At 39.9% G+C, this 26889-nt stretch overlaps 1 protein-coding gene across 23 annotated transcripts in view; it reads right to left on the bottom strand.

Moving 5' to 3' along the window:
- dlg1l (discs, large (Drosophila) homolog 1, like) overlaps positions 1–26889 on the bottom strand; it is a 204596-nt gene that overhangs the window by 17705 nt on the left and 160002 nt on the right. For all 23 annotated transcript variants that reach the window (XM_037547728.1, XM_017720022.2, XM_017720024.2 and 20 more), the window contains 5 exons: positions 22798–22954; positions 20543–20645; positions 9764–9878; positions 6321–6497; positions 4535–4601 (listed from right to left, as the gene is read on the bottom strand). In XM_037547728.1, the coding sequence (XP_037403625.1) occupies positions 4535–4601; positions 6321–6497; positions 9764–9878; positions 20543–20645; positions 22798–22954 (619 nt within the window). The remainder of the gene's footprint in view (positions 1–4534; positions 4602–6320; positions 6498–9763; positions 9879–20542; positions 20646–22797; positions 22955–26889) is intronic.

Genomic DNA, 26889 nt, shown 5'->3' with positions numbered 1-26889 from the left:
AGAGAAGGAGGGAGAGAGGACACAAAGAAAAAAGGAGAGGGGAGAGAAGGGTGGCTGATGTCCACATGGAGAAAATAAAAAGATGAACGAATGCTTCAGTGCTGACCTTGTGCATCTCCTCAAGACTTACAATTCCACAGAAACGCAGAAGAACATCTAAACACCGGCTGATGGGAAACAGCAGCCAAGTTCCACTAGCAGTATTTCCTAAACTCGTGACCTGCCGTTGTGGTCATCATTTTATTCACTCGTTATTAAAAGCTAATTTGAAGAACGGGAGGTTGCACAAACTCAGCACTGACTGAAACAAATGAAGAACCAAAATGAACAAATAAGTCACCTCCAGCTGCAAACCCACCCTGCAAAACCAGAATGAGAGAAAGCAAAGCAGGAGAAACAGAAAATCATACCACAACCACCAGGAGGATGAAGCAAGCTGAATTCCTGACAACTGTGGCTTTCTCCATATGATTTCACAGGAGGAATTTTAGAAATGATAAAAGACGCGAAGTCTACTGTTGCTTGTTTTCTCCTTTTGGACCTGGATCACTTGTGCACACTGACTAAAGCCCTATTTGAGCTGGATTAGTTTTATCTGGGGAGGTGCTGTGATTTGACTGCAGACGAGATGTGTGCTTTAATCCAGTTTTAATTTAATTTAAATCTGCATTGTCCATAGTTAGTCTGCTAAGTAGTAATAAATTCCGGAGCGAAATACCTTCTATAACTCTCTGAACTCAGAGCTCCGTCACTGATAGTATTCCTAATTGAACTGACATCACACTGATATAATAGCAAAACTGGGTAACAGAAAATAGTGCCTCAAAACTTTTTCCGTAACCTGAAGTCAAGGTCAAATGGAGCTAAAATGGAGCTTGATCTGATTGAATTCCTTGATCCTCAAGTTCATGACGACTACTCAAATCCACAACAATCTGGTATACATTCTACCCCTGTATGCGATGATTATGCACCATCAATCTGAATCGCCAGTGATGATGGGCGTCACCCCACGATGAAATCAAAAGGTTTTCTTCAGTTTTTTTTTGTTGTCATATTTGCCATTTCGCTACAAATTCTGTTGTTATTGTTCTGAAGTGTGGCGCTGTTGCATAATGCTGATGTAAACCTCTGCGTCATGATGTTTCAATCTGGTTTATTTGGGGAAATTACACAGATCCTTTATGCCGTATGAATCAGCCAGTCAAATCAAGCACAAATTACATTCCAGGGTTTCCTTTGGTAAAACTAATCCAGCTCGAAAAGGGTTTACAAAATTATGTGTCTGGCATTAGTTTTACATGGGGAGGCGGAGTGATGGAATTTTGTGCTTGACCAGTTTTAATGGGATAAGACAGCTCGTTATACAGGACATAAACTGGGGTTATGTCTACAGTTTATTTAATAGCATGGGATTAATGTAACCTGGGGCTACTGCTCGTTTCATTCGTTTTATGGGAGGTAAAAGCTGTAACCATACAGACATGGCAGATTTGGATGGCACTAAAACTTCTGAGAAACACTGGTAATAATTCCATGATACCACCTCCCCATGTAAATCTAGCCCTGTCCCAATACACTTTTTAACAAGCACAATACATTCTTTCACCAAAGGTCTGCTTTAATTGTACATTCAAGTAACTCTGTGCATGTCTTACGGTAAAATACATGCACGTCTGAAGACGTAAAGTTACTATGAAGCCGTCTACGAGCTGTGACTCTGAGCAGGGACACTAAGTTGATCGTTTCTCAAGTGTTTAATGCTTTAGATATTTTCTATGCAATGTCTTGACTGAGCTTTGTTTAACCTTCATTTCCTAGCAGTACTCAGCGGAGGCCCAGTCAGCTCAGGACCCCACAGTCCTCACAGATTTACACCACCTGGCACACAGACAGGGGTTTAACCTCCACATTTGCATGCAAAATGGAAAGAGCTGCAGCAGAAGCTCAGTAGGAACAGCAGACGGGTGAGTGAGCTCTGACTGCTTCAGTTCAGCCGCACTGCCAACAGCAGAGCCACACAAAAGAACCAGCAGACTTTTCTTTTTCTGGCTACTGCAAACCAGCATTTGGCTCCAGACACAGTGACACGAAAAGAAGAGCAGAGACAGGCATAAGGAAAAAAAAAAACAAAAAAAAAAAGAATGACAGAGAAACAGAACACAGCTACAAAAAAGACAGAAAAAAATAAAGAAAGAAAGAAATGAGACAAGAGAAAAAAAGGAAGAAAGAAAAATAGGAAAAGACAAGAAAAAGAAAAATAGAAAGAAAGAAGAAAAGAAAGAAAAAGAAGTAAAAGGAAAGAAAGAAACAAGGATGCAAGAGAAAAGAAGAAAAAGAAAGAAAGAAAGAAAGAAAGAAAGAAAGAAAGAAAAAGAAAAAAGAAAGACAACATCCAGCATAAAAAAAAAGTCAAAAAGAAAAACAGAAAGACATAAAAAGAACAGAAAGAATAAAGAAAGCAGAAAAAGACAACATTGCAAAATAAACTTGTCAAAAAAGAAAAACAAAGAAAACACAATGAAAACTAAAAGGGAAGAATGAAAGAAAGTAAGAAAGAAAGAAAAGAAAAAAAACAGACGAAAGTGATGGAAATTCAACACAATGTAAACTGGGTTAACTTTTATCCTGGATTAACTCGGTTTCTCCTCCCTTTTCTGTGTCTCTCTGCTAATAAACATTACTCAGTGCTGAAGTTAGAGCTCCAGCAGTCCTTATAATCTAGAACAGTATCTAGAACAGTATAGTAGTGTACAGCTCTGTTCACCATTCTGACTGAAGCAGAAGCAGAGAAGCACACGAGCAGTGTTGGGTTTGCAGATCGCATCACATGGTAAAAGAGGGATAGAGGGGGGTCTGAAAGGAGGAGCGTGGTGAGTGCGGGATGAGAAAGAGAGGAGGGGAGGGGCAGCATACAGTAGGTGGAGCAGTCCAACGTCAATGGCAAGCGTATCGTCCTCTGTTTTCCACTCATGCATGCCTGGCTTTGGTTGGGCAGTTAGCTCTCTCTCAAACGTTTGTTACGTGTTATATATGCTGCCCATCAAAAGTTCGGGGACATCTGGCTTCCAAAAGTGTTTGTATTGTAAGTCAGGATGTTTTCTTACAACGTTACTTCATCTCAAAATAAGGACTTTTCTCTTGATGTGTTACCACAAAATGAGTTGTTGATCTCGGAGAAAATAAAAACTGTCTGTTGAAATAATAAGAAATCTGTCAAATCATCGTTTCGGAGAAACCTGCTCTTCAAATCATAGATGATACTTTATCGAACAAAGTGTGGACAGTAAATGCACCCAAAGAATTAACACAGAGCCGCTTTATATTAGCTGTGTCCCAATTCAGGAGCTGCATCATTCAGAGGCTGAATTTGAAGGCTGATTACGTCACAGTGGTGCGACGACGCTCCTTCATATGTGGCCAAGCAACGTGTCCTTCATTTCCATGGCAACGAAGGTTCCAAGGGGTGGATCTTTTGCCAGCCAACATACCACAAGGTTCACTGCGTGCCAACTTGCTGGTGGTGGCAGTGAAGCATCTTTAGCTCTAATAAAAATAAATAAATAAAATCAAAGTCTCTGGCTCCATCTTCAAAAAAAGTTCAGTGGCATTTCGTGATGCAACAGTAAGAGAGGGACCAGTGGTTCTGCCACGTAAACAGGAAATCCGCCGTAGGGCAGACCGACTCATTTCAGTTCAGAATTAACAGGTCCACGCATCCTTTGAAGGACACGCCTTTGTAGACTGCATTCTTTGAAAGGATGCGACCCTGAATTGGGACACAGCTGCTGACTCTTGAAGCTGTTTTTCTTACTTAATTAAAAAAAAAAAAAAAAAAAAAAAAAAAAAAAAAGACCAAGCAAGGTGTCCCCAAACTTTTGACTGGTACTGTAAGGCTAAGACCTGGAGGGCCAGCAGCCGACACAGTTTAACATGCTGTTAACTCATAACAGACTGTCGGTACGATAGCTTGATTAGTGTATTAAATACAGTAGAGTACATTATACAGACTGCAGTGACTAGTATTAATGTCATTAACCTCAATATGAGAAGCTATAATGAGTGACACAGCTTGAAGGGGAATTCATCCTTATTTAATTTCTCCATAATTAAATGGTTAACAAGTAAACAAAGTCACTCAGAGTGGTTTGGTGTGAAATGCTCCGTTCTAGAGAAGCTTCAAAGTCAGAATTGTTCACAGTGGTGGTGATGGGAACCAGACGTCTGAGATAAGAGAATGAAACGGCACCACTCTAACGAAATCTGAGTCACTAGTTTCTCTACAGTGAACCATTTCACATGGTAACATCTCAACCATTTAATTATGCAGAAATTAACAAACAAAAAAAAAGATTGTATTATAATGTAGGTGACAGAAATTTAAAATGAGAAAAAAAATCATTCATAAAATATGACATTTTTGTCTCTTTTATCTACAGTATAGTTTCTCACTAAAATACTGCAAAAATCATCTCAGTCAGTTGTGGAGAAGTTTGCGTCACCCCTGTGGGCTGGCACAGATCAGTGGACTTACCCCTTTATCTCGAGACTTAGAGTTGAACTTGACTGTCTTTAATCTGGCTCTCTCTTTTTTCTCCACTCTGAGAAGAACAGAAACACACAGGGAGTTAAAACCATGACACAGTATCTTAAAGAGCATCTTTTACTGTGCGCCATGAGGGTCCTAACCAAACACATCACACAGCCCTAAATTATGTGGATACTATACATTCACCAGACATTAACAGAGATGTTTTAAAAAGTTAGGGAATGGGAATTCTAGGCGGATGTTTCTCAGCTACATATCTCCAGATGTTGCTACATCAACATATATAAAACATAAAAACTGGGACTAAATCTACCTGGATTACAGCAGTACAGAGAAATATACCATTTAGGGTTAGAAATGCAGTAAAATTGAACACAATGCAGATATTTTACTGCAGTAACTACCATCACCTAAACACTCTGCTCTTCTGGAGTACAATAACTACTCCTACCACCACCACTACTACTATTGCTAGTACTACTACCACCACTACCACTACTACTATTACTAGCACTACTACCACCACTACCACTACTACTACCACCATCACCACTACTACCACCACCACCACCACCACCACTACTACTACCACCATCACCACTACTACCACCACTACTAGTACTACTACCACCACTACCACTACCATCACCACTACTACTACTATTACTACTACCACCACTACCACTACTACTACTAATTTTTTTATTATTATTTATATAGCACTTTTCATGCCGGTGGCAGCTCAAAGTGCTTTAAAGACAGATGATAAAGTTAAACAGTAACACAAGAAATTATAAGTATTCATTTAGAACCATACAGGAAAATGACAGATCAAATTAAAAGATAAATATCACAAGATGTAGAGTTTTTATTAAATGTTAAGTTAAAGACATACATTTTTAGATGCTTCTTATAAGTGAGCACTGAGCTTGACTGTCTAACAAACGTGTTTAGTTTGACTGTTTAGAAGCAGAATAACTGAACGAGCCTCTCCATGTTGTCTGTATTTTACAGAAGGTGTTTGCAGAAGGTCAGCATCTGCAGATCTAAGATCTCGTGCTGGAACAAACAGACAGACACTCTGTAATGTAAGCAGTGATTTACGGTCATTTTAGCTTTAAAAACTAGTAGCAGAACTTTAAAATCTATCCTGAACGATACAGGCAGCCAGCGCAGCTCTTTTAAAGCAGGAGTGATCTGATCTCGCTATTGTGTTTTTGTTAGGATCTGTGCTGCTGCTTTTTGTACGAGTTGTAAGGGATGTATTGCTTTCTTAAGAAGTCCAGTATGAAGAACATTACAGTGATCAACTTGTAACAAATGCATGAACAAGTTTCTCAGCGCTCTGAGATAGAAAAGGCCGAACTTTGATATATCTCAGATGATAAAAAGCTACTTCAGTGACTGTTTACATGTGGGATAAAACAGAGCTCAGAGTCTAAGATTCTAAGTAAAGATCATGCTCAGGTTTCATACTTCAGGTTTGATATATGAAGCTATAGAACCAAGTTTTTTTCATAATCCTCATGAAATATCAATCTAAATCAAAACATCTGTCTGTTGTTAGCCAGGCTCTCAGTTGCAGGTTTATATGTCTCTCCTCATTCAAGCAGATGGGGGCCTAGATCTGACCGGGGATATGGTGGCGCACAGCCGTTGAGCGGAAGAACTTTGACGTCGATCTTTTAGACTAGCAATTTTACTCCATAACTAAAGCAGCTATAGTATCTAATATATTGGCTGGTTTATGTAGATGTGTGTGGGGTCTGACCTTCTCTTGCTAGGGATGACCCCCATCTCCTCCACCTCTCCCTCCGGAGTAACCTGCCGTGCCTGCCACCACTCATCATCTGAGGCGTTCACTACGTGCAGGATGTCTCCAAACTTAAAGTTCAGACCCTGGCTGGGCAGACCCGAGTCCTTGGTCTTATCATAGTCGAACAGCGCCCTGAGGAGCAGATAAGAGGTTAGTAGTGAAGAAATGCAGAAATCGCAGCAGTTCTGTGAAGCATTCCATCATTCATTTCGTTATAATCCACTCTAATTTACAGACAGAGACATTTAGATACATGTTAGTAAGTAGCCAATTAAGCAACGTGTCGCTCTTACTGGCTACGTTTTGCTACTCTACATACAGTAGTTTCTCCATTTGTGCAATTAGTGCATTTTTAAAAAATAATTCTGAATCATAACAAAATATACGAATCAAAACTGTTATGAAATTTGAGATTTTGATCCATAAAAAAAATACGTACATGTGTCGAAACCATTCCTATTGATTGGCATTATTAGATGTCCAGTAGTGTCTTAGCACTAAGCTAATGCTGATGCACATGAACATTCTGGTAACACTTTACTTGAAGAGTGTCTACATAACACATTCATAACATCTTACATAAACGCTTCATAACATGTTCATGAACGCTTAAATCAACATTCAAAAATCATACACGTTTTACATGATATTGTAGGGATTTATTGATAAAATATATCTGAGTTATCATCAATAAAAGGTTTGCAATTATTAATTTAGAAACTATTAAACTAGAATACAGAGTCATTGTAACTAAGGCCCAGGCAGCCTTAGGTAGGAAAGTTAGGCCTATTGCTTGGTGAGAGGTGTCCATGCCAGGCACTGCTTAGAATGCGTTGAGAGATGAGCAGATACGAGCAGTAAGAAATACGGTCTTTTTATTAAAAAAAAACAAAAACAAGTTAGCTTTTGGTCAGGAGATAATCAGTGAGCAGGAACGGGTCGTAACTCTTAAATAACTAAAAAAGCCCATTATGGAGAAGTCGTAAAATTGGTCCTCGTCAGACGAAGCATAGAGGTGTCAAAAAGTACATTTAACACAGCAGATATAATGATGGCCAATGGAAACCCTAGGATGGTCAGACAGGAGGAGTGAAGAAAGCACCCTGGGGAGGAGCACTGACCATATTCGAAAAACATAAAAACTGATGTAATACGTTGAATCTTTGCATTGTTGGCGATCTGGAAGCGACTGGTCACCTGAAACTTCATGAAAGCCTTTTCCTTCAAAAGAACCAACGGCTGAAATTTATTTTTTTCATCTTCATTCTTGCAAGAAAATCTTTTAAACTTTTTGACAGTATTGCTTTTTATACTTTTTAAGAATGTTTTTAATCTTTTGATTTAATAACCTTTTTTACATTAGAAAACAGATTAAATTAAAATTAGAATATCAATTAAAAAGTTAATTAGCTGTACCATAATACTACGTCAGAGACCCAGGGTGGAGGCTGGACTGCTCTGGATCCTGACAATATTAATATGGATTCTTACGTCATCTCATTGAGAGGAATTTTTCAAAATAAAAGTTCAATTAATTTATTTAGAAAAACTATTATTTTCAGCAAAACGCCTCATTTCTGGAAAGCCAAAATAAAAATGACCTTGCATTACGCTTTTGGTCATTAAGTGCTTTGACACTTGGCCACACCACCGTATTAAGATTCAGTTGAGTGATTATTCCTAAGCATATTTATGAGTGATTTACTGTCCCATGTAATAAAGTGACATGCAACTACGTCGGAGACCCAGGGTGGAGGCTGGCGCGTTATTGAAAATAATATGCTTTTTTAAAACAAAAAAATGGGGAGTTTTATTTTGAAAAATGTTTGAGTAAAATGATACAGTAGACCATACTAATATCCTGTAAAACATGACTTTATCAATGTTGATTTAAACATTAATATGTTATGAAGCATTTATGTAAGTTGTTATGAGAGTCATATGTAGACACCCTTCAAGAAAAGTCTTACCAACATTTTTGGCCATTAAGTAATTAAACACAAACATTTAAAGCTTGTTAAAGATATTTAATTTGCTTTACATCAACTTTATAACAGACATCATCATACACCGATCAGGCACAACATTAGGACCACCTTGTTTCTACGCTCATTGTCCATTTTATCAGCTCCACTTACTGTACAGCTGCACTTTGTAGTTCTACAGTTACAGACTGTAGTCCGTCTGTTTCTCTGATACTTTGTTAGCCCCCTTTTACCCTGTTCTTCAGTGATCAGGACCCCCATGGACCCTCACAGAGCGGGTACTATTTGTGTGGTGGATCATTCTCAGCACTGCAGTAACACTGACATGGTGGTGGTGTGTTAGTGTGTGTTGTGCTGGTCTGAGTGGATCCGACACAGCAGTGCTGCTGGAGTTTATAAAACACTGTGTCCACTCACTGTCCACTCTATTAGACAGTCCTACCTTGACTTTCCACCTTGTAGATGTAAAGTCAGAGACGACAGCTCATCTGTTGCTGCACAGTTTATGTTGGTCATCTTTTAGTCTCTTCATCAGTGGTCACTGGACACTGCCCATGAGCGCTGTTGGCTGGATATTTTTGGTTGGTGGACTGTTCTCAGTCAAGCAGTGGCCCAGAAGTGTTTAAAAACTCCAGCAGCACTGCCGTTGTCTGATCCACTCAGACCAGCGCAACACACACTAACACACTACCACTGCCTCAGTATTACTGCAGTGCTGAGAATGATCCACCACCCAAATAGTACCTGCTCTGTGAGGGTCCATGGGGGTCCTGCCCACTGAAGAACAGGGTAAAAGGGGGTAACAATGTATCAGAGAAACAGATGGACTACAGTCTGTAACTGTAGAACTACAAAGTGCACAATGAGTGTAGAAACAAGGAAAATCTCGTAATGTTATATCTGATTGTGTATATTTTACCTTGTAACAGTTTTACAGAGTCTGTAAAGAATCCTGATATAGAGCTGCTGAGGTTTCATTTCTAACAACTGACTGAAATCTGGTTAGACCACGGCTCTTATTCACAGTCAGTGATGTATCTAGAATTTTCGAAGGCCTAGAGCAGCTCTAGCTCCACCCATTGCAAATCGAAAAGTGACTGGTTGCAGTCACTTTGTATTTACATTGTTAGTTAATGTAAAATACTTTCAGTTCTGCTCCCTGAAGTCCCAACCAATGAAAAAGCTTGCTTGGCTGTAGATACCACAGAGAAAAACAATCCTGACCGTACCACGTTCCATTGGGCATTTCAAAATTGTAACCCTTTTGTTTCCAAGCAAAATGTAACAATAAAATAAGATTATTACTGCGATACTTGCAGAGCTTAAAAACATCAAGCATAAAGAAGAACTAAAAATGAAAGACGTAGGGTTTTCTTCTTTTTTTTTGGTTCATTAAAGGCCTTTAAGGTGTACCTGACGTATAGAGATCTCTTCTGGCTGGTCCTCAGAGAGCCTGATCCAGAGCTGATGCTGCTGTTCATCATCTGCTCCCGCAGGTCATGGATTTTAGCCTCGAAACGCCTGTACTCTATAAAAAAAAACCAAACACAAACAGCTCTCAAACACCTCTCCACAGCTCATGGATGTACCTACAGCAGGACAGGGACGCCAGATACGCCAGAGCAAGAGAGTGGGCTTCATTTGTCTGGGAAAAAATTGCCCACTTTTGTATTTAGTAGTGGTGGTTCTGGAGAGATGCTTCATACATGGTCAACATCACAGCACTGTAGAGGCTTTGAAAAGTGGGTTGCGGGCGGGGGGGAGGGGGAACGGGGGCTCTGGTAGACAGACAGACAGATAAGAGAAGATAGAGAGAAATACAGAAAGAGAAATGTAGAGAGGAAAGAGATGGAGGGAGATAACGACAGAGAAAACAGACAGAAAGCCATAAAAGAGAGATAAACAGAGGAGGACAGAGAAAAGAGAGTAAGTTTAAGACAGAGCAAAAAAGAGATATAGATAGACAAGACATATACATAGACAGACAGATGGATAGATAGACAGACAGATAGATATATACAGACAGGCAGACAGATAAACTCTATAATACTGAACTTTCAAGTGCTGATCTCAGCAATGACTACACAATGTGCACATCTAACCAATCACACTGCTGTGAGCATCCTGACCAATCACAGTTCCAGGTGAGCTTCTGTGGGTGTTTTGAGGAATTAAAGTGTTCATGTAACCCAACAAAAGCAAAAGATTTTGGCCGATTTCTTTATTAAGATTAAGTGACCCTTATTAGTCCCACAACGGGGAAATTTAACCTCAGCATTTAACCCATCAACTAGTGAACACACACTAGGGGGCAGTGAGCACACTTGGGGAGCAGCTGAGGGTTAGGTGTCTTGCTCAAGGACCACTCAGTCACGTGCTGTCGGCTCTGGAGATCGAACCGGCGACCTACCGGTTACAAGGCCGGTTCCCTAACCTCCAGCCCACGACTGCCCCCATAAAGTTGGGTTTGAACCAACAACCTTCTGGTTGTAGACACATCATGCCTACCAGTAAGCCACAGGACCTACAGCCGTGTCAACAGTACTGCATCATCAGTGCATATTAACTTGAAGCAATAACGATAACGCTAGTGCTGTGTTCATCTGGTGCAGCTCTAAGAGGGGCAGAAAAAGGAGAACCGTTATCATCTTTCAACCCGTCTCCTGCGAGGCCTCCTGCTGGTGTATCCAGTTCCTCTCTGCAGTGGAAAGAGAGCAGATACTAAAGCCTCAGCAACATGATCCCCCAACAGAGCACATGCTCAAACACACACACACAGACAGGAGCAGTCTACCATTTCAGTATTGTTGTTATCGAGTGCGTTGTTTCTGTAAAGTAACCTTGTAACTAACTAACCTACAAGTCAGGTGCTTATATCAGTGACCCCCTCAAGCATAAAGGGCCCACCTTCTTTAATTTTCTTGCATTTTTTCCTGAAGTCCACTTACAAATTTTGTGTGGGTTTATTACCAAAACACTCACTGAACAAGACTGTTTGTGTTCATGTGTCTTTAATGCTGAGATATGTAAATGAGCTCTGTTCTGATTGGCTGTCATGTGTTGCGTCTTATTCTAAAAGTAGTCTGGGCTGAAATACAGTGGTGCTTCAAAGTTTGTGAACCCTATAGAATTTTCAAGTCCTAAAAGTAGACAAAGACAACCCAGTTAAACAAATGACACAAAAATATTATACTTGGTCATTTGTTTATTGAGGAAAACGATCCAATATTACATATTTGTGAGTGGCAAAAGTCTGTGAACCTGTAGGATTAGCAGTTCATTTGAAGGTGAAATTAGAGTCAGGTGTTTTCAATCAATGGGATGACAATCAGGTGCGAGTGGGCACCCTGTTTTATTTAAAGAACAGGGATCTATCAAAGTCTGCTCTTCACAACACATGTTTATGGAAGTGTATCATGGTCCGAACAAAGGAGATTTCTGAGGACCTCAGAAAAAGAGTTGTTGATGCTCCTCAGGCTGGAAAAGGTTAAAAAACCATCTCTAAAGAGTTTGGACTCCACCAGTTCACAGTCAGACAGATTGTGTACAGATGGAAGAAATTCAAGACCATTGTTTCCCTCCCCAGGAGTGGTCGACCAACAAAGATCACTCAAAGAGCAAGGCGTGTAAAAGTCGGCGAGGTCACAAAGGACCCCGGGGTAATGTCTAAACAACTGAAGGCCTCTCTCACATTGGCTAATGTCAACGTTCATGAGTCCACCATCAGGACAACACAGCATGGCAGGGTTGCAAGGAGAAAGCCACCGCTCTTCAAAAAGAACATTGCTGCTCGTCTGCAGTTTGCTAAAGATCATGTGGACAAGCCAGAAGGCTATCGGAAGAATGTTTTGTGGACGGGTGAGACCAAAATAGAACTTTTTGGTTTAAATGAAAAGAATTATGTTTGGAGAAAGGAAAACACTGCATTCCTTATCCCAGCTGTGAAACATGGTGGTGGTAGTATCATGGTTTGAGCCTGTTTTGCTGCATCTGGGCCAGGACGGTTTGCCATCATTGATGGAACAATGAAATTCAGAATTACATCAAAGAATTCTAAAGGAAAATGTCAGGACATCTGTCCATGAACTGAATCTCAAGAGAAGGTGGGTCATGCAGCAAAACATGTTTGCTTGATTATAATACACATTTTAAATCATCCTACTGTTAACCTCAGCTGTACCACGTATGAAAAGTCTCATTATAATAAAGCTGCTGTATTTATTTATTCACTCATTCACTCAAGCATGTTTTGCCATACAGTGTTTCTAGATTTCTTTTTTCAGTTAGCTTGTTTTATGACTTAAATCTAACCTTTATGAGTTTTGAGTTTTTGCAGATGAAATATGGTTTGGAACGAAGCGACTTTTACAGATATCTTCAAGTCAGACACTAAACAAAATCTGGACAAAGCTTTAAAGACAAATGAAGTGGGAGTTCTTAAAGTATTTTTGTCAGCATGTAAAGTCATTTCTAGATTATATAAAAGTCAAAGAGAAATGGGAAAAAGATGGAAATATGTTAATTACAGAAGATGAACAGAACAGAATATGCCAACTACAATTGAAATCAACCTGTTCAGCAACATAGAGGGAATTTGCTTGGAAAAATCCTGCGTGATTTCTTATCACACCGTTGCAAAAACGACATTCAGGTATTGAGTATTGAGAGAGAGAGAGAGAGAGAGAGAGAGAGAAAGAAAGAAAGAGAGAGAGAGAGAGAGAGAGAGAGGAAGAAAGAGAGAGACAGAGAGAGAGAAGAGAGAGATAGAGAGAAGAGAGAGAGAGATAGAGAGAGAAAAGAGAGACAGAGAGAGAGAAGAGAGAGACATAGAGAAGAGAGAGAGAGAGAGAGAGAGAGAGAGAGAGAGAGAGAAGAGAGAGAAAGAGAGAGAAAGAGAGAGAAAGAGAGAGAGAGAAAGAGAAAGAGAGAGAGAGAGAGAGAGAAGAGAGAAAGAGAAAGAGAGAGAGAGAGAATGATAATTGAGAGACTGATAATTGCGGTGTTTCAGTAGCAAGACCTATAATTAGTTATAAAGTTACATACACTATGCAGAAAAACACAAAACAGAAATAACTCTAGACAGAAGTTAAAGTGGATAGATATTTACACGGCACATGAGAGATTTGCTGTATTTACAGACAGCAGGTACTGAGTAGTATGAGGTCTAACAGCACATATAGACATAACATCAATATTATAGTGTAAAGTGCATAGTGAAAGTGTCATTACAGTAACAGTTCTGATATACTGCACATATATTATTACATACCACCGCCTATTATTTACTAACTTCAAACAATGCAATAATCTCAAAAATGATGGTTCTTCAGTGGTAAAGATGATGGTTCTACATAGAACCATCAGCATTCAAAGAACTCCTTGCATAATTACATGGTTCTTCAGATTGACGGAGAATGTGTTGTATATGTAACCTTTTTGAAAATGGTTCTTTTATTGCTCCGATGTCAAGCTCGTAATGATAGAAGAACCCTTTGGGTGCTATACAGAACTCTTTTTAAAAAGGTTATGAATAGAAGCATCAATCCGAAGAACCCTTTCAATACGCAAAAAACAAAAACGCATTCTGTCTCTAACTTGAAACAACAGTCTGCTCAGTTGTAGACGACACATTTTATGTTACCTTTAGCACAAAATTTGCTGAAATCTTTCTGTGTCCAGTTACAGATGAAACATTTTGTAATGCTTTTAACACAGAATGTGTTAATTTAACATCAATTTTTACAGCATATGTGCCCAAACTTTGGCATAAAACTGCAGGCTCCAGCATGAACCACCAAAGAGAACAAAACATTAACTTTTATGGTAAGATACTCCTTTAAATACAGCTGGGAAACAGCTAAAGCCAAAAAAAACTTATCAATGTAACAGCATTCAAGCCAAAATCTTTATAAACAGCTTGCTGCTCGTCACTCACATGAGAAACATCTACAAGAGAACCCAGAGGAAGCTGGTTTCAGACCCTGTCAAACCCTGTAATTAGCTCAAACTTCTCTTTGTTCCCCATACATGCTTCCCAGAGTTGAACTGATTGCAGTACTTACAGTATTCAGCTCCTGGAGAATTTCTCAATGAACTGTCCACTGACTGGACACAGTCATAAAGCCAGCACACATACACCTCGCCTACCTCCTCTCTCTCGCTCTCCAGCAGAGACGCAGACACTATAGGACTCCACCAACCCCTCCCATCCCTCCCTCTCTCTCTCCCTTTCTCTCTCTATTCAAGGTGATGCGCTTCAGGCCACAGTGAATCTGTCCTTGAATAAATATAAACAAGCCAGCATGAAAAGTGTTGAATGGTAAGCACACGCACACACACACACGCACACACACACACACACACACACACACACACACACACACACACACACACACACACACACACACACACACACACACACACACACACACACACAGAGACAGACGTTTGTCTTGCTATACATATGAGGACGACAGGTTTCTATTGATTGTGTTACTGTAGCTAAATGATACTAAACCTAAACTAAACCTCAGTACCCAAAGGGTATCTTTTCTGCTCTTTTAGTTTTCAAATTAAAAAAGTAATCGTGGTGAAAACACCACATGCTCAAGTGAGGACCAGCAAAATGAGCACAATTTGCGCTTGAGCAACTTGTGCACCTGAGCAAAAATTTCATATAGTCCTAGCATAGTGAGGACATGCGGTCCTCACAAGTATAGCAGTACACGTACACACACACACACACACACACACAGAGCGCATCTGGAGAGCAGATTACCATCATACTCACTAGATCAGATCTTGCATCTACCTCGCAGAGGTGGAACAACACATTGTATCATACCGCATCACAGCCGGAGAGTTAGCTTGCAGCTAGCACACTACATAAAGAAACTACAAAGCACAAATTTTGTTTAGTGTTTAAATGTGCTGCTAAAAACGGTCTGAATGGATGAAACTAACTGAGCCATTCTGAAGTCTGAAACACTGGACTTCTCAGGTTAAACAGTAGTGAACTTCACGGCCAAACATTTATGGGTCATTCTCTATTTGGAGGGGAAACCATGTCACAAAGGTTGCAGGGCTTAAACAGATGCTCAGTACATGAGGCACAGCTCCAAAAGTTGGTATAAACATTTACACAGTTGATCTGAGATTAAATACTACTTTCCCCTTATGATGATCTGACTTTTCTTTTTTATCCCGTTTCACAGTCGCATCTGTAAAATGACTGTAAGCAAAACAATTAAGCTCCTATTTGTATAAGAATCATATATATGAAAAAAATTCAGTCTGGTTTTAGGCCACATCACCGTACAGAAACAGCACTAGTAAAAATTGTAAATGATCTTTTATTATTCTCCGACAAAGGAAATGTGTCTTTGCTAGTCCTCCTCGATCTTAGTGTGGCGTTTGACACAATAGAGCACGCAATCTTACTAGACAGACTAGAAAACCTTGTAGGGGTAGGAGGAACAGTGCTTTCCTGGTTCAGGTCCTACCTCACTGATCGCTATCAGATTGTTAATGTAAACAGTGAACCATCTGTCCTTGTAAAAGTAAGGCATGGTGTTCCACAAGGCTCTGTTTTAGGACCTATATTATTCACAATATATATGCTACCACTGGGCACCATTATCAATAAACATGGTATAAATTTCCACTGCTATGTCGATGACACTCAAGCCAACAGGATGATAATTGAGGACTGTATAAAAGACATAAAAGACTGGAAGTCGACTAACTTTCTCTTACCTAACTCTGATAAAAGAGGTCCTCCTTCCTGGTCCAAAGGCAGCTACACACGAACTTAACATTTAAACTTGACGATTTCGCAGTTGCATCAAGCTCATCTGTTAAAAACCTTGGTGTCATGATAGACGCTGATCTGTCCTTCAACGCACATATAACTAATATCACTAGAACAGCCTTCCTGCATCTCCGCAATATCGCTAAATTAAGAAATGCACTCTCTTTACAGGATGCAGAAAATCTAGCTAGATTACTGTAATGCCCTGCTGTCTGGATGTCCCAGCAAAAGCGTCAACAAGCTTCAGCTAGTCCAGAACGCTGCAGCCAGAGTCTCACAAGAACCAGAAAGTTCGACCATATTAGCCCAGTTTTATCAGCCCTGCACTGGTTACCAGTTAAATTTCACATTGATTATAAAATTCTATTAATGACCTATAAAGCTCTAAACGGGCTCATCCCTCAGTACCTGAGTGACCATCACGCCTACTTAGATCACAAGGTGCTGCTCATTACCGGTACCTAGAATTAATAAAGCTACATCAGGGGGGAGAGCTTTCTCATACAAAGCCCCCCCAGCCCTGGAATAATCTTCCTGTTAATGTTTGGAGCTTAAGTAAAAACTTACTTGTACAGTCAAGCCTTTAGTAATTAGTCTTCCCTGTCAGATCTAGACCTGCTGGAGTCCCTGCTGCTCTGTTTTACTGTAATCTGTGATCAGTCACTCTTTACAGAACTGACTCTGTGTTTTTCTTTCTTTGCTGAGCTGATCAGCTGCCCATCTTGTGTGTCTGATGCTGTTGCCTCTTCTGCCTTGATCAGGTGCCACTGCTCACCAGCTTTCTGGACCAGCTTGACCACCACTGAGCTTCTTGCTGTACAACGCTGTGCAGTCCTCACCCTCAGTTGCTGCTGCTAATCATAAACTAATCAAATTAAACGCTGCCCCACCTATTTTTCCCGTTTTGTGCCATAATACTTTATACTAACATTGTTTGCTATCTGGCGTTGACCAGAGGACGATGGGTTCCCCTTCGGAGTCTTGGTTCCTCTCAAGGTTTCTTCTTTCTGCTCTTAGCGACACTCATGGGGGGAACCATTAGAGAAACCATTTTTTAATAAAAACTATATTTTTAAGAGGTTAAACTCAGGAATTTGATTAAAAGAGATGAATGTTTAATTTTAATATCATTAACATTATACTACATTTTAAAAATATGTATTTAGTGCTGTTATCAGGACTCTTATTTTCTGCTCCATTTAACTGCTTCTTTGGGTCGAGGCTCATCAGAGGGGAAGCATCTCAAGGCCTGAGAAGGCGAGTCACACTTGCTCACTACAGCTCATTAATTTATTAATCATTCTGTTTATCAGGCAGCTCATAACTTCTGTGTGTCACTGGTCTTATGTGCTTTAATGGCTGGGTAATCAAAATGTTTTCAAAAAAATGTCAAATATCATTTTATAACTGGTTTTAAATAGTTGTACAAGGTCACCTGAACCACCAACGAGCCAGCCAATGTACAGAATTCTCAGTTTTAACCAGATTGTCACTGGAGTCACAGTCACTGGTGTTCCACCATATTCATACAACACCAGTGACTGTAAAATGTGTTTGGAATTAAGCTCTCCTTTCTGCATATATGATAATTGGAAATGTTAATCGACTTAAGATTATTTCGTTTCGGGACTGAAAGAAACTGATTTTTTTTAATGTATCCAACTGAATTCCCACTCCAAATGGAGACTGACTCATATCACACAGCACAAATAAAGTCTTAGACAGTTTGAGTATACATCCCGGTAGAGTATGTTCAACTTCTCACACTGGCTCTTTATTATTCTTTCTTTTTCTCTATTCCATTTATTCTATTCTTATCTGACATGTGCCGTAGGTAAATATTTGTTAGTGGTCTGTTTGCTTGTCTGTCCTGTTTATTATGTTACATGTCATACATGTGCGCTCTCACCGAGGCTTACCTCGTATGAGTAACACGCTTGGTGAAATAAGGTGGTTCCGATTCTGATTTTGGAGTCATTGATTGTTGGGCGCACCTGGTCAAATTACATTTTTGGTTTATTTTCTAAGCTAAAATATTTTTATCATATTGTAATGCACAATTACTGTTTATTTGCTGAATATAATATACTGGGGAAGACAAACATAAAATGGGGAGTGTACAGAAATAAAGGCGCCTATTGTATTTTTATGCTTTACCCAAGTAGTACTGCGATTGGTTAGAAGGCTCATTTGCATATTGTGCAGTCTCTGGCGATCTCTGTAGTGCAGTGTCTTCTGCAGCCCTATTCCTGCTCCTTCTTTTTCTTTTTTCTGTCTTCTCTCCTTTTCTGTCTGCCTTACTCTCATACTTTGTCTTCTCTCGCCCCCCTTTTCTTTTAAAAAATAAATAAATAAATAAAACATGGACCGGTCAATTACCCAAATTATATATTGTGCTTCCCTATATTTAACGTAAGAGTCCATTCAAACAAATAATGCAGCAGAAACGCTCATAGTTGACAAAACAGTGTCAAGACTGTTTTTTTTACAAGTAAGCTTTTACTTAATTTATCATATTTACTGTGTTTCTACATAACTTTGACACAACTTCCCAGCAATTTAACAGAAAGCCCCAAAACTATAATTCTTTGTTTTCCCAGCTTTCAAGCAGGACGGAACACCCAGCAATGAAGGCGTTTTCCATAAGACACAACATACTCCGTCATTTACAAGCTTGTGGTGGGGCATGAGTGCGCCTACACTTTAAAAAAGGAAACATGGGTGTCCATTTTCTGAGCAGAGCAGAATGGGTGTAGAAAACCTACTAAAACCAACCACCCAGAAATATCTACTGCTGCCATCTATGTTACATTATGTAATGGAGCTAAACACAAGTTACATTACCCTCTATTAATCCCAAAACGGGGAAATTCATCTCCGCATTTAACCCATCTGTGCAGAGAAACACCCACATACACACTAGTGAATGTACACACATTAAGGGGCAGTGAGCACACTTGCTCGGAGCAGTGGGCAGCCCTATCCACAGCGCCTGGGGAGCCAGTGGGGGTTAGGTGCCTTGCTAAAGGACACTTCAGTCATGTCCCATCAGCTCAGGGGATCGAACCGGCAACTTTCCGGTCAGAAGGCTGGCTCCTTAACCAGCCCACGACTGTTCCCCTTGAACTATAGTAAACTAACAAACTAGGTGCAGTTCATAGGCTTGTCCAAAACTTTCCTTTCTCTGCATAATTAAATGGTGAAGAGGTAAACTAAGGTATTCAGAGCATTCTAGAGAACTGTTGAGAGTGGTGGTGATAGGAACCAGACATCTGGAGAGTTTAATGCCTCTAAAAGTTAATTTACAGAAAGTTATTACATGAAATTTATGAAGTTTATGAATATGCTGCCTGATCTAGCAGATGTGGTTTAACATAGTTTTGAAAAGGTTTTGCCTTAAAATGTACTTAAAAGCCATTCACAGAGGAGAGGTACATGTTAGAGGTTGTGGGCTAAAACAGCCCCCAACACAACACTTAGATTCAACCCCATTTTACTGTAATCAACATTAGAAATAAGATCTCAGAAGACATCCCGGTAAGGTGTGGTGGTTTTTAAAAGTAAATAAAATGGCTATGTCTGCATTGTAGATATTATGACCCCTGGTTCCTTTCACCACCACCACAGTAAAATTCTGTACAATTAACTATTTCACACCAAACCACTCTGAATGACTTTGTTGACATCTCAAAAGAATGGAATTCCCCTTTAAACGCTCCAAAGCTGTAGGTCATCCAAATAGCTCATACTCGGAATCTGCTGAGACTGGCTAGAACCATTCATGCAGGTTCAATTATATGGTGAATATCAAGGTGGTCTTGATGCTCATAGGTGGTGGCACATCTTCATTCCTCAGTCAATTCTCACACTCATTAAATTCAGCATTTGAAAGGACAATGTTAAGATTAGGCCTTTGAGGGGTGAGGAGCGCTACGCACGTCATCTGTGGTGTGATATACGATGTTGTTGGTTCTGGATGTACATTTGTACTTGTAAATTCAAGACTATGAGTAGCAACTGGCTTTGAATGGCTTGAAACAACTTTAAGTGATGGTTTGGACAAATCTGAAAATTTACGTAAACTTTCTTTCTCTCGATCTTTAGCTTTGCACTAATGGACCTAATGCAAGCGTATTACTTGTAAGCTACATTAGCCTTATAGCGCTAGAACAGGGCTAAAAAAGCAAACTCCAGACACCAGACAAGTCATGATGATCGACTAGATTTGGGTTAAAGTGGGAGGCTGAGCTAATTCCATCTCTTTCCATCTCATTGCTTCAAGCTTCATGGGCTTCTTAAAGGACCTGCTGTCATTGGCTACAAGAGTAAAAAGACAAAACTGGCCTTTTTTAGATTATTATGGCCTACAGGAGTAGACTTACCCTCTGGTCTGTAATGGGCGACAATGGTGACAGTCTGGCCTGCATTCTTCAAAGTGGCCGCTGCCTGCTCGTGAGTGGCGCTGCGCAGGTCCACTCCGTTCACCTGAGGAAGCAAAGAAAGAGCGAGAGAGCACTCAGCTCTGAAGAAAAACCAGATGAAATGTGGACCTGCTGCAAATCAGGAGAATCACAGACTCCGCTCATCTTTGTTATTGAATTCCACCCATTCCTGGACATTTTAGCACTACGAAATGTAGCCGAAGTCATGCAGGATGTTTTGAAGGAAAACGCACTATTATAGAGAAATTCAGCAACTTGGATTTCTTTACAAAGTCACTTTCTGGAACCAAGAAAAGTCCACAATGGATAAATAGATGGTTTAATCTACTATTTATACAACCAGTGAGGCTACAAGTGAGCTTCAATATATAAGACTGATAACGTGGTGAATCCATAAAAATCTACTTTTGTGCTGAATGTATTTTCACAGAAGTAACCAGAAGATACTAATAACCTTATCAAAAAAACAACCATTAAACAGTCTCTGAGGCATCAGGCAACATACTCACAATCCTTTTATGTAATAATTTTCTATGAATTATCTTTTAGAGGTTTTAAACGCTTGGACATGGCTTCCTATGACTGCCATTCTGCACAATTTTGACATCTCTAGAATTGTGTAGTTTTCATCAAAACAACCTGATTGACTCAAGAAATAAATTACGCTGAAATTTTAAAATGGGTGTTTTTTTGTAATATGCTCTGCCTTCCTCAAAACAGGAGGCTTCCAGTGCAGTAATGTGACATCAGGGCTGTTTGTACAGCGGTAGAAAGCCAGTGTTTCAGACAGTTATATTTGAGGAGAGAGTGTAGGATTAGATAGGATGCATGCTTGGGTGTGCTCCTTTGCTGCCTTCACAGACTTGTTGGATCCTTTTCCCCACTTGTGAAGCTGTAATTAGTCTCTGTGCTTGAGTACTTCGTAGCTGGAACTGGAGGCAATAGCTAGTTAGGTCGTCTATCTACTCTGTTCATGTGTTTTGTTCTCTTACTAACATTTTCCCCACTGAAAAAAATCCAAGAAAGTTGCACGTTGAAAAATAAAGGAATGCCAGCCATGGACCACTGAAACCATGCTTTTTGGCTACGTTCACACTCACAGGCTGAAGTGGCACAAATCTCAGATCTGATGTTTTCAGGGCTGTGTGGACACTCAAAATCTTTTCAAATCCATCCTGAGCCCCTTTGTGGTACTAGATTGTATACGTATCTGATCTGTGGCCATGTGACCTTAATGTGACGCTCAGATCAGAACTCATGTGCCTTTGTTCCACTGTGCGTGTGCCATCATTCAGCGCTACCATGGCAGCAGCACCGAACCAATTACAGCTTGTGAACGGTGGAAAAGCAGCATCTCATTTGTCTTGTTGAAAGGGTGATGCTCAGTAACAAGAGAAACTTAGAAAACCAAATTGTTTTGGAAGTTGCAACTTGTAAGTATGACTTGAGGGGACATTCATACACAGCTTTTAAGTCAGGAACTTTTATTTATGCGGTTATAATAACTCCAAAGGCTCATGAAGGCAGTACTAGTTTTATATAAAAAGCAATGGGTGAGAATAAAAGAAAGGCAAAGAATATTAAAGGTGTCAAAATTTTTACACAATATTAAAAGATCAATGTAAGAAACAGTGTATAGAAATGTACAACTGTATCGCTGATGTGCCCCTTGCTTGCATACAAGGGCAGGACTTACAGTGTACATACACCCAATGTTTGGGCTTTTGTTCTAAATTTGCTTACAAATTAGAAGGCCTGCCATTTCTAGACCTTATCAATATTACCAACGATCAAGAAGTTACAGAATTGTAACGTGTAGTTACTTCTGTTTATAGTGATTTATTGACACGTTATCTGCCAGAGATTTCAAATATTAATTCTGGATATAATTTTATTGTAGCCTCATTCTTAATGCTTCCTCAGTCATTGTAGGATCATCTACAACTCTGTCCGTCACACACATCTAACATCACTACATTTACAGTCCTACTACTGGGTTGAAATCTGTGTAGCATCATAAAATCATTTTGTTTTACTGTGATTCTACATTTTGAATGCTAGTGTATGTGTTACACCTAAGACAGAGCCAGAGACCACAACTGGACGACTGAATGAATCTATATGGGGGAAAAATAGATGAACATGCTGTGGTACTACACGTAGTGAAATGGTGTGGGCTACTGATGGTCACTCACAGAGACGAGGCGGTCTCCTTTCCTCAGTTCTCCGCTCAGGTCCGCAGGGCCTCCTGCCAGGATGAAGGAGATAAAGATGCCCTCTCCGTCCTCTCCACCAACGATGTTAAAGCCCAGACCTGTAGCGCCCCGGTGCAGGACAACCTTCCTGGGCTCTCTGCCATGAAGACACAGAGACAGAGGTTTGTTTTCATACCTTGTCAGGATACAGATTAATACACACACACACACACACACACACACACACACACACACACACACATATATATATATATGAAAAGTATACAATATACTGGACCCAGATGCTGTCCTATGCAGACCAGGACCTATAACCGATAACCTATGGAGAACGGTTTCATTTCGATGGGGTTGTCCTACTCACAGACCAATCACATTCGTTGTATATATCACACGTGACGCTACTCAGACAATCAGATCTGTGCATTGCGATGAGCATTGAGACTCAGTGAGTGACACACCCCCAGGGGAGGGACGAGGCGAGAAACAGCAGCCGGAAAAGAAATTAGTCAGATTATTTCACATGGCTCTAAAAAGAGAAAACTGACAATAAATATTGTTGAAATATCATTGAACTGCACTTTATTTGATTTGATATTCAGTTGTTGACTGTATAAGCTGTTGATATAACTTCTGGGCACTGAATCATAATGCAAGTTAGACATTATGATGTCCTGGACCTTTCCTTGACGAGATTTTCTCTAACTGGACCTTACTGAATTTTGATTAAAGACCCCTGCAACATACGTTTCTTAAAGAAGAAAAAAGCAGAAATATATTAACCTGAAAATAACACAGAAACCACCAACACCAATAATAACTTCAAACCTATCAGCATTTAATATCACGTTAACTCATCCATCCTTCCAATATTAAAAGACCCATGTCCTACCTTTATCTTATTTTTTCCTAAGGTCCAGTTATTATGTTTGAGTGTGTTTGTGTACCAAAAACAGTAGCAATTAAATTTTACATGGCCATTTTTCCCTTTTTATCCCTTTGCATTAAACAAAGTTTTTGTTACTGCACCTTTAAGACTGATATATGTAAATGACCTCTGCTCTGACTGGCTGCTCTGTTATGTGGCTCCTCCAAAAAGCAGTCCGAGTTGAAACATTCTTTATAAGCTGTTCCCAAAGCAGTGACTGACATGTTCCCCTTCAAGAGACACTAACATTCACACAAGCAGACACCTTAAACTCAGCTTAGCTGCCACACATTTCTTTCTAATCTATGACTAAAGGAAATATTTATGAAGAGACTGGATGTAAGATAATTAATTTGCATAAAGAACGATAAAGTCAAAAAAGGGACCTCCTAACAACCACCTGGAAGACCTGGTAGACACCAAAACTGTCCCCATCAGATAAACAGCACTTAAAGCGTTCGTCTCTGAGAGAGAGGAGAAAATCAAGCTGCCTCAGATCTGAAAACATCCACAGGTGTTTCTGTCCATCCTTCCACTGTGAGATGACCACTCAGCGCTGTGGGTCTGAAAGGACGTGTAGCTGATCAAGAAGAACCTCACTGAGAAAAGGAGACGGACACACCAAACAAAGAAGCTGGACAATGGACTGACCACCCCAGAGTCCAGAACTCAACATCACTGAATGTGTTTGATTACTTCAGAAAATTTGACCAGCTTCTGAGACTGAACTTTGGAGGCGTGTCTGCAGATTCGAGGAACTGAAAGTAAGTCTCCTGTAAAGAAGGGAAGCTGTAATAAAGGTATTCTATTTAGATGTTGAAAACAGTTTAATTTTGCATTAAATATGAACAACTTGTACTTTATCATTTTAGCTGTTTGGAAATTAAATAAAAGAAAGGCGTCCTGTGTCGTTTGTCTGTTTGCACAGGACCAATACATACTCAATACATACTCAATACACACACACACACACACACACACACACACACACACACACCCCCCGCTGCCGTCGGGAAAAAAAACTTGTATCTTTAAAATGGTAACTTTACAGAAGAAGGAAAAAACATATTTGACTTTTAATGTAAGTCTATGGAACCAGATGTTTTTCCAAGTCATTTTGGGCCATTTCTTTTCATCCATCCATCAAGAAATTTAGAAACAATGTAAAAGCCAACAGACACTTTCAAATTATGTCAAAAACTGAAAAACAGCAAAAAAATGAACATACAAGGTTTAGTTTTTTTATATGTATATGTATGCATATACACTCACCAACCACTTTATTAGGTACACATGATCACACGGCCGCAACTCAGTGCATTTAGGCATGTAGAGGTGGTCAAGACAACTTGCTGAAGTGCAGACCGAGCATCAGAACGGGGAAGAAAGGGGATTTAAGGGGCTTTGAACGTGGCGTGGTTGTTGGTGCCAGACGGGCTGGTCTGAGTATTTCAGAAACTGCTGATCTGCTGGGATTTTCATGCACAACCATCTCTAGGGTTTACAGAGAACGGTCCGAAAAAGAGGAAATATCCAGTGAGCGGTCAGTTGTGTGGACGAAAATGCCTTGTTGATGTGAGAGGTCAGAGGAGAACGGGCAGACTGGTTCCAGATGATAGAAAGGCAACAGGAACTCAAATAACCAACCAACATCTCTGAGGAACGTTTCCAACACCTTGCTGAAAGTATGACATGAAGAATTAAGGCAGTTCTGAAGGCAAAAGGGGGTCCAGCCTTTTACTAGCAAGGTGTACCTAATAAAGTGGCCGGTGAGTGTATAGGACTAATTGCTATATTGATTATCACGAAACTAATATTACTGCTAAAGTAGCTCATCACAATCTTACAGATTAAAAAAGTCATTCTGTGAGTGTCATTAATACTACAGAACTGAACTATACAACACTGTGATGAGGTCAGTAAACGCAGCATTGCTGACCACTGAGTGCCTCATGCAGCAGACCATTAAGTGTTTTCTTCTGTTCGATCCATTACATCCAAGGCTAAAAGCATCCTGGATCTGTCAGCACACTGTTAAGCCTCAGACATCCAGAGGCATTGCTGTCATTTTGCTATACATCTGATACCCATTACATACTTATTTATATGTAACTGCATAATTAATTACATAACTACTTAGATAATTATATGTACATATTATTTAGATTCTTTATTGGAAGGAGAAACTGGACATTTTTTCTGCCAAATATGACCGTACACAGAATAATAACTAATAATAACAATAATAACTAAAAAAATAAATAAATAATAACAAATTCAAATCATAATAACGCATCTCTTCCTCTACTTACAAACACAAACATGGAATAGAGCGAAAGACTCCGATCTGAACTCTGTACATAATTTCCCTGCTTGTTCCAGTGAGCTACGAGTGACAAATAATGAAACTATATTTAACAGGAGGGCAGTGTTGTAAACGAGAAAGACCAAGTGTGCTGACAACTGCAGTCCACAGGACCGGCCTCTAGAGGACGCTGCTGCTCTGAGATGTTTCTACTACTCAAAGCACTGAGCTGAACAACAAGATATCCTCCCAGCACTTCTGCAAAGGCTGATCTACAGTAAAATGCACTAAATTAGAGGTCAAACACTCTTCAATCACAGCTCACTGTCCAAAATACCGCAAACACACTGACCACGAAAGAAATGTGTTTATTCTCAGAGAGAGAGAGAGAGAGATTTGACGGAGAAAGAGAGAGACAGGTATAAGGCAGGTGGGGGTGAATATGAGTGGAGAAAGAGTGAGATACAGATATAAGGGGGAGAGAGAGAGAGAGAGAGAGAGAGAGAGAGAGAGAGAGAGAGAGAGAGAGAGAGAGAGAGAGATTTGACGGAGAAAGAGAGAGACAGGTATAAGGCAGGTGGGGGTGAATATGAGTGGAGAAAGAGTGAGATACAGATATAAGGGGGAGAGAGAGAGAGAGAGAGAGAGAGAGAGAGAGAGAGAGAGAGAGAGAGAAAAACATGAGAGAGAGAGAGAGAGAGAGAGAGAGAGAGAGAGAAAAACATGGGAGAGAGAGATAAATATGAGGGGGAGAAAGAGCGAGATACAGATATATAAGGAGAGAGAGAGAAAAAGAAAGAACAGAAACAAGGAATAAGAGAACAGAAAGAAAGAAAGAAAA

Source organism: Pygocentrus nattereri, chromosome 19 (assembly GCF_015220715.1).
Source record: "Pygocentrus nattereri isolate fPygNat1 chromosome 19, fPygNat1.pri, whole genome shotgun sequence".
In the NCBI taxonomy this organism is placed as follows: domain Eukaryota; kingdom Metazoa; phylum Chordata; class Actinopteri; order Characiformes; family Serrasalmidae; genus Pygocentrus; species Pygocentrus nattereri.
This window is presented reverse-complemented; position numbering and strand designations above follow the sequence as displayed.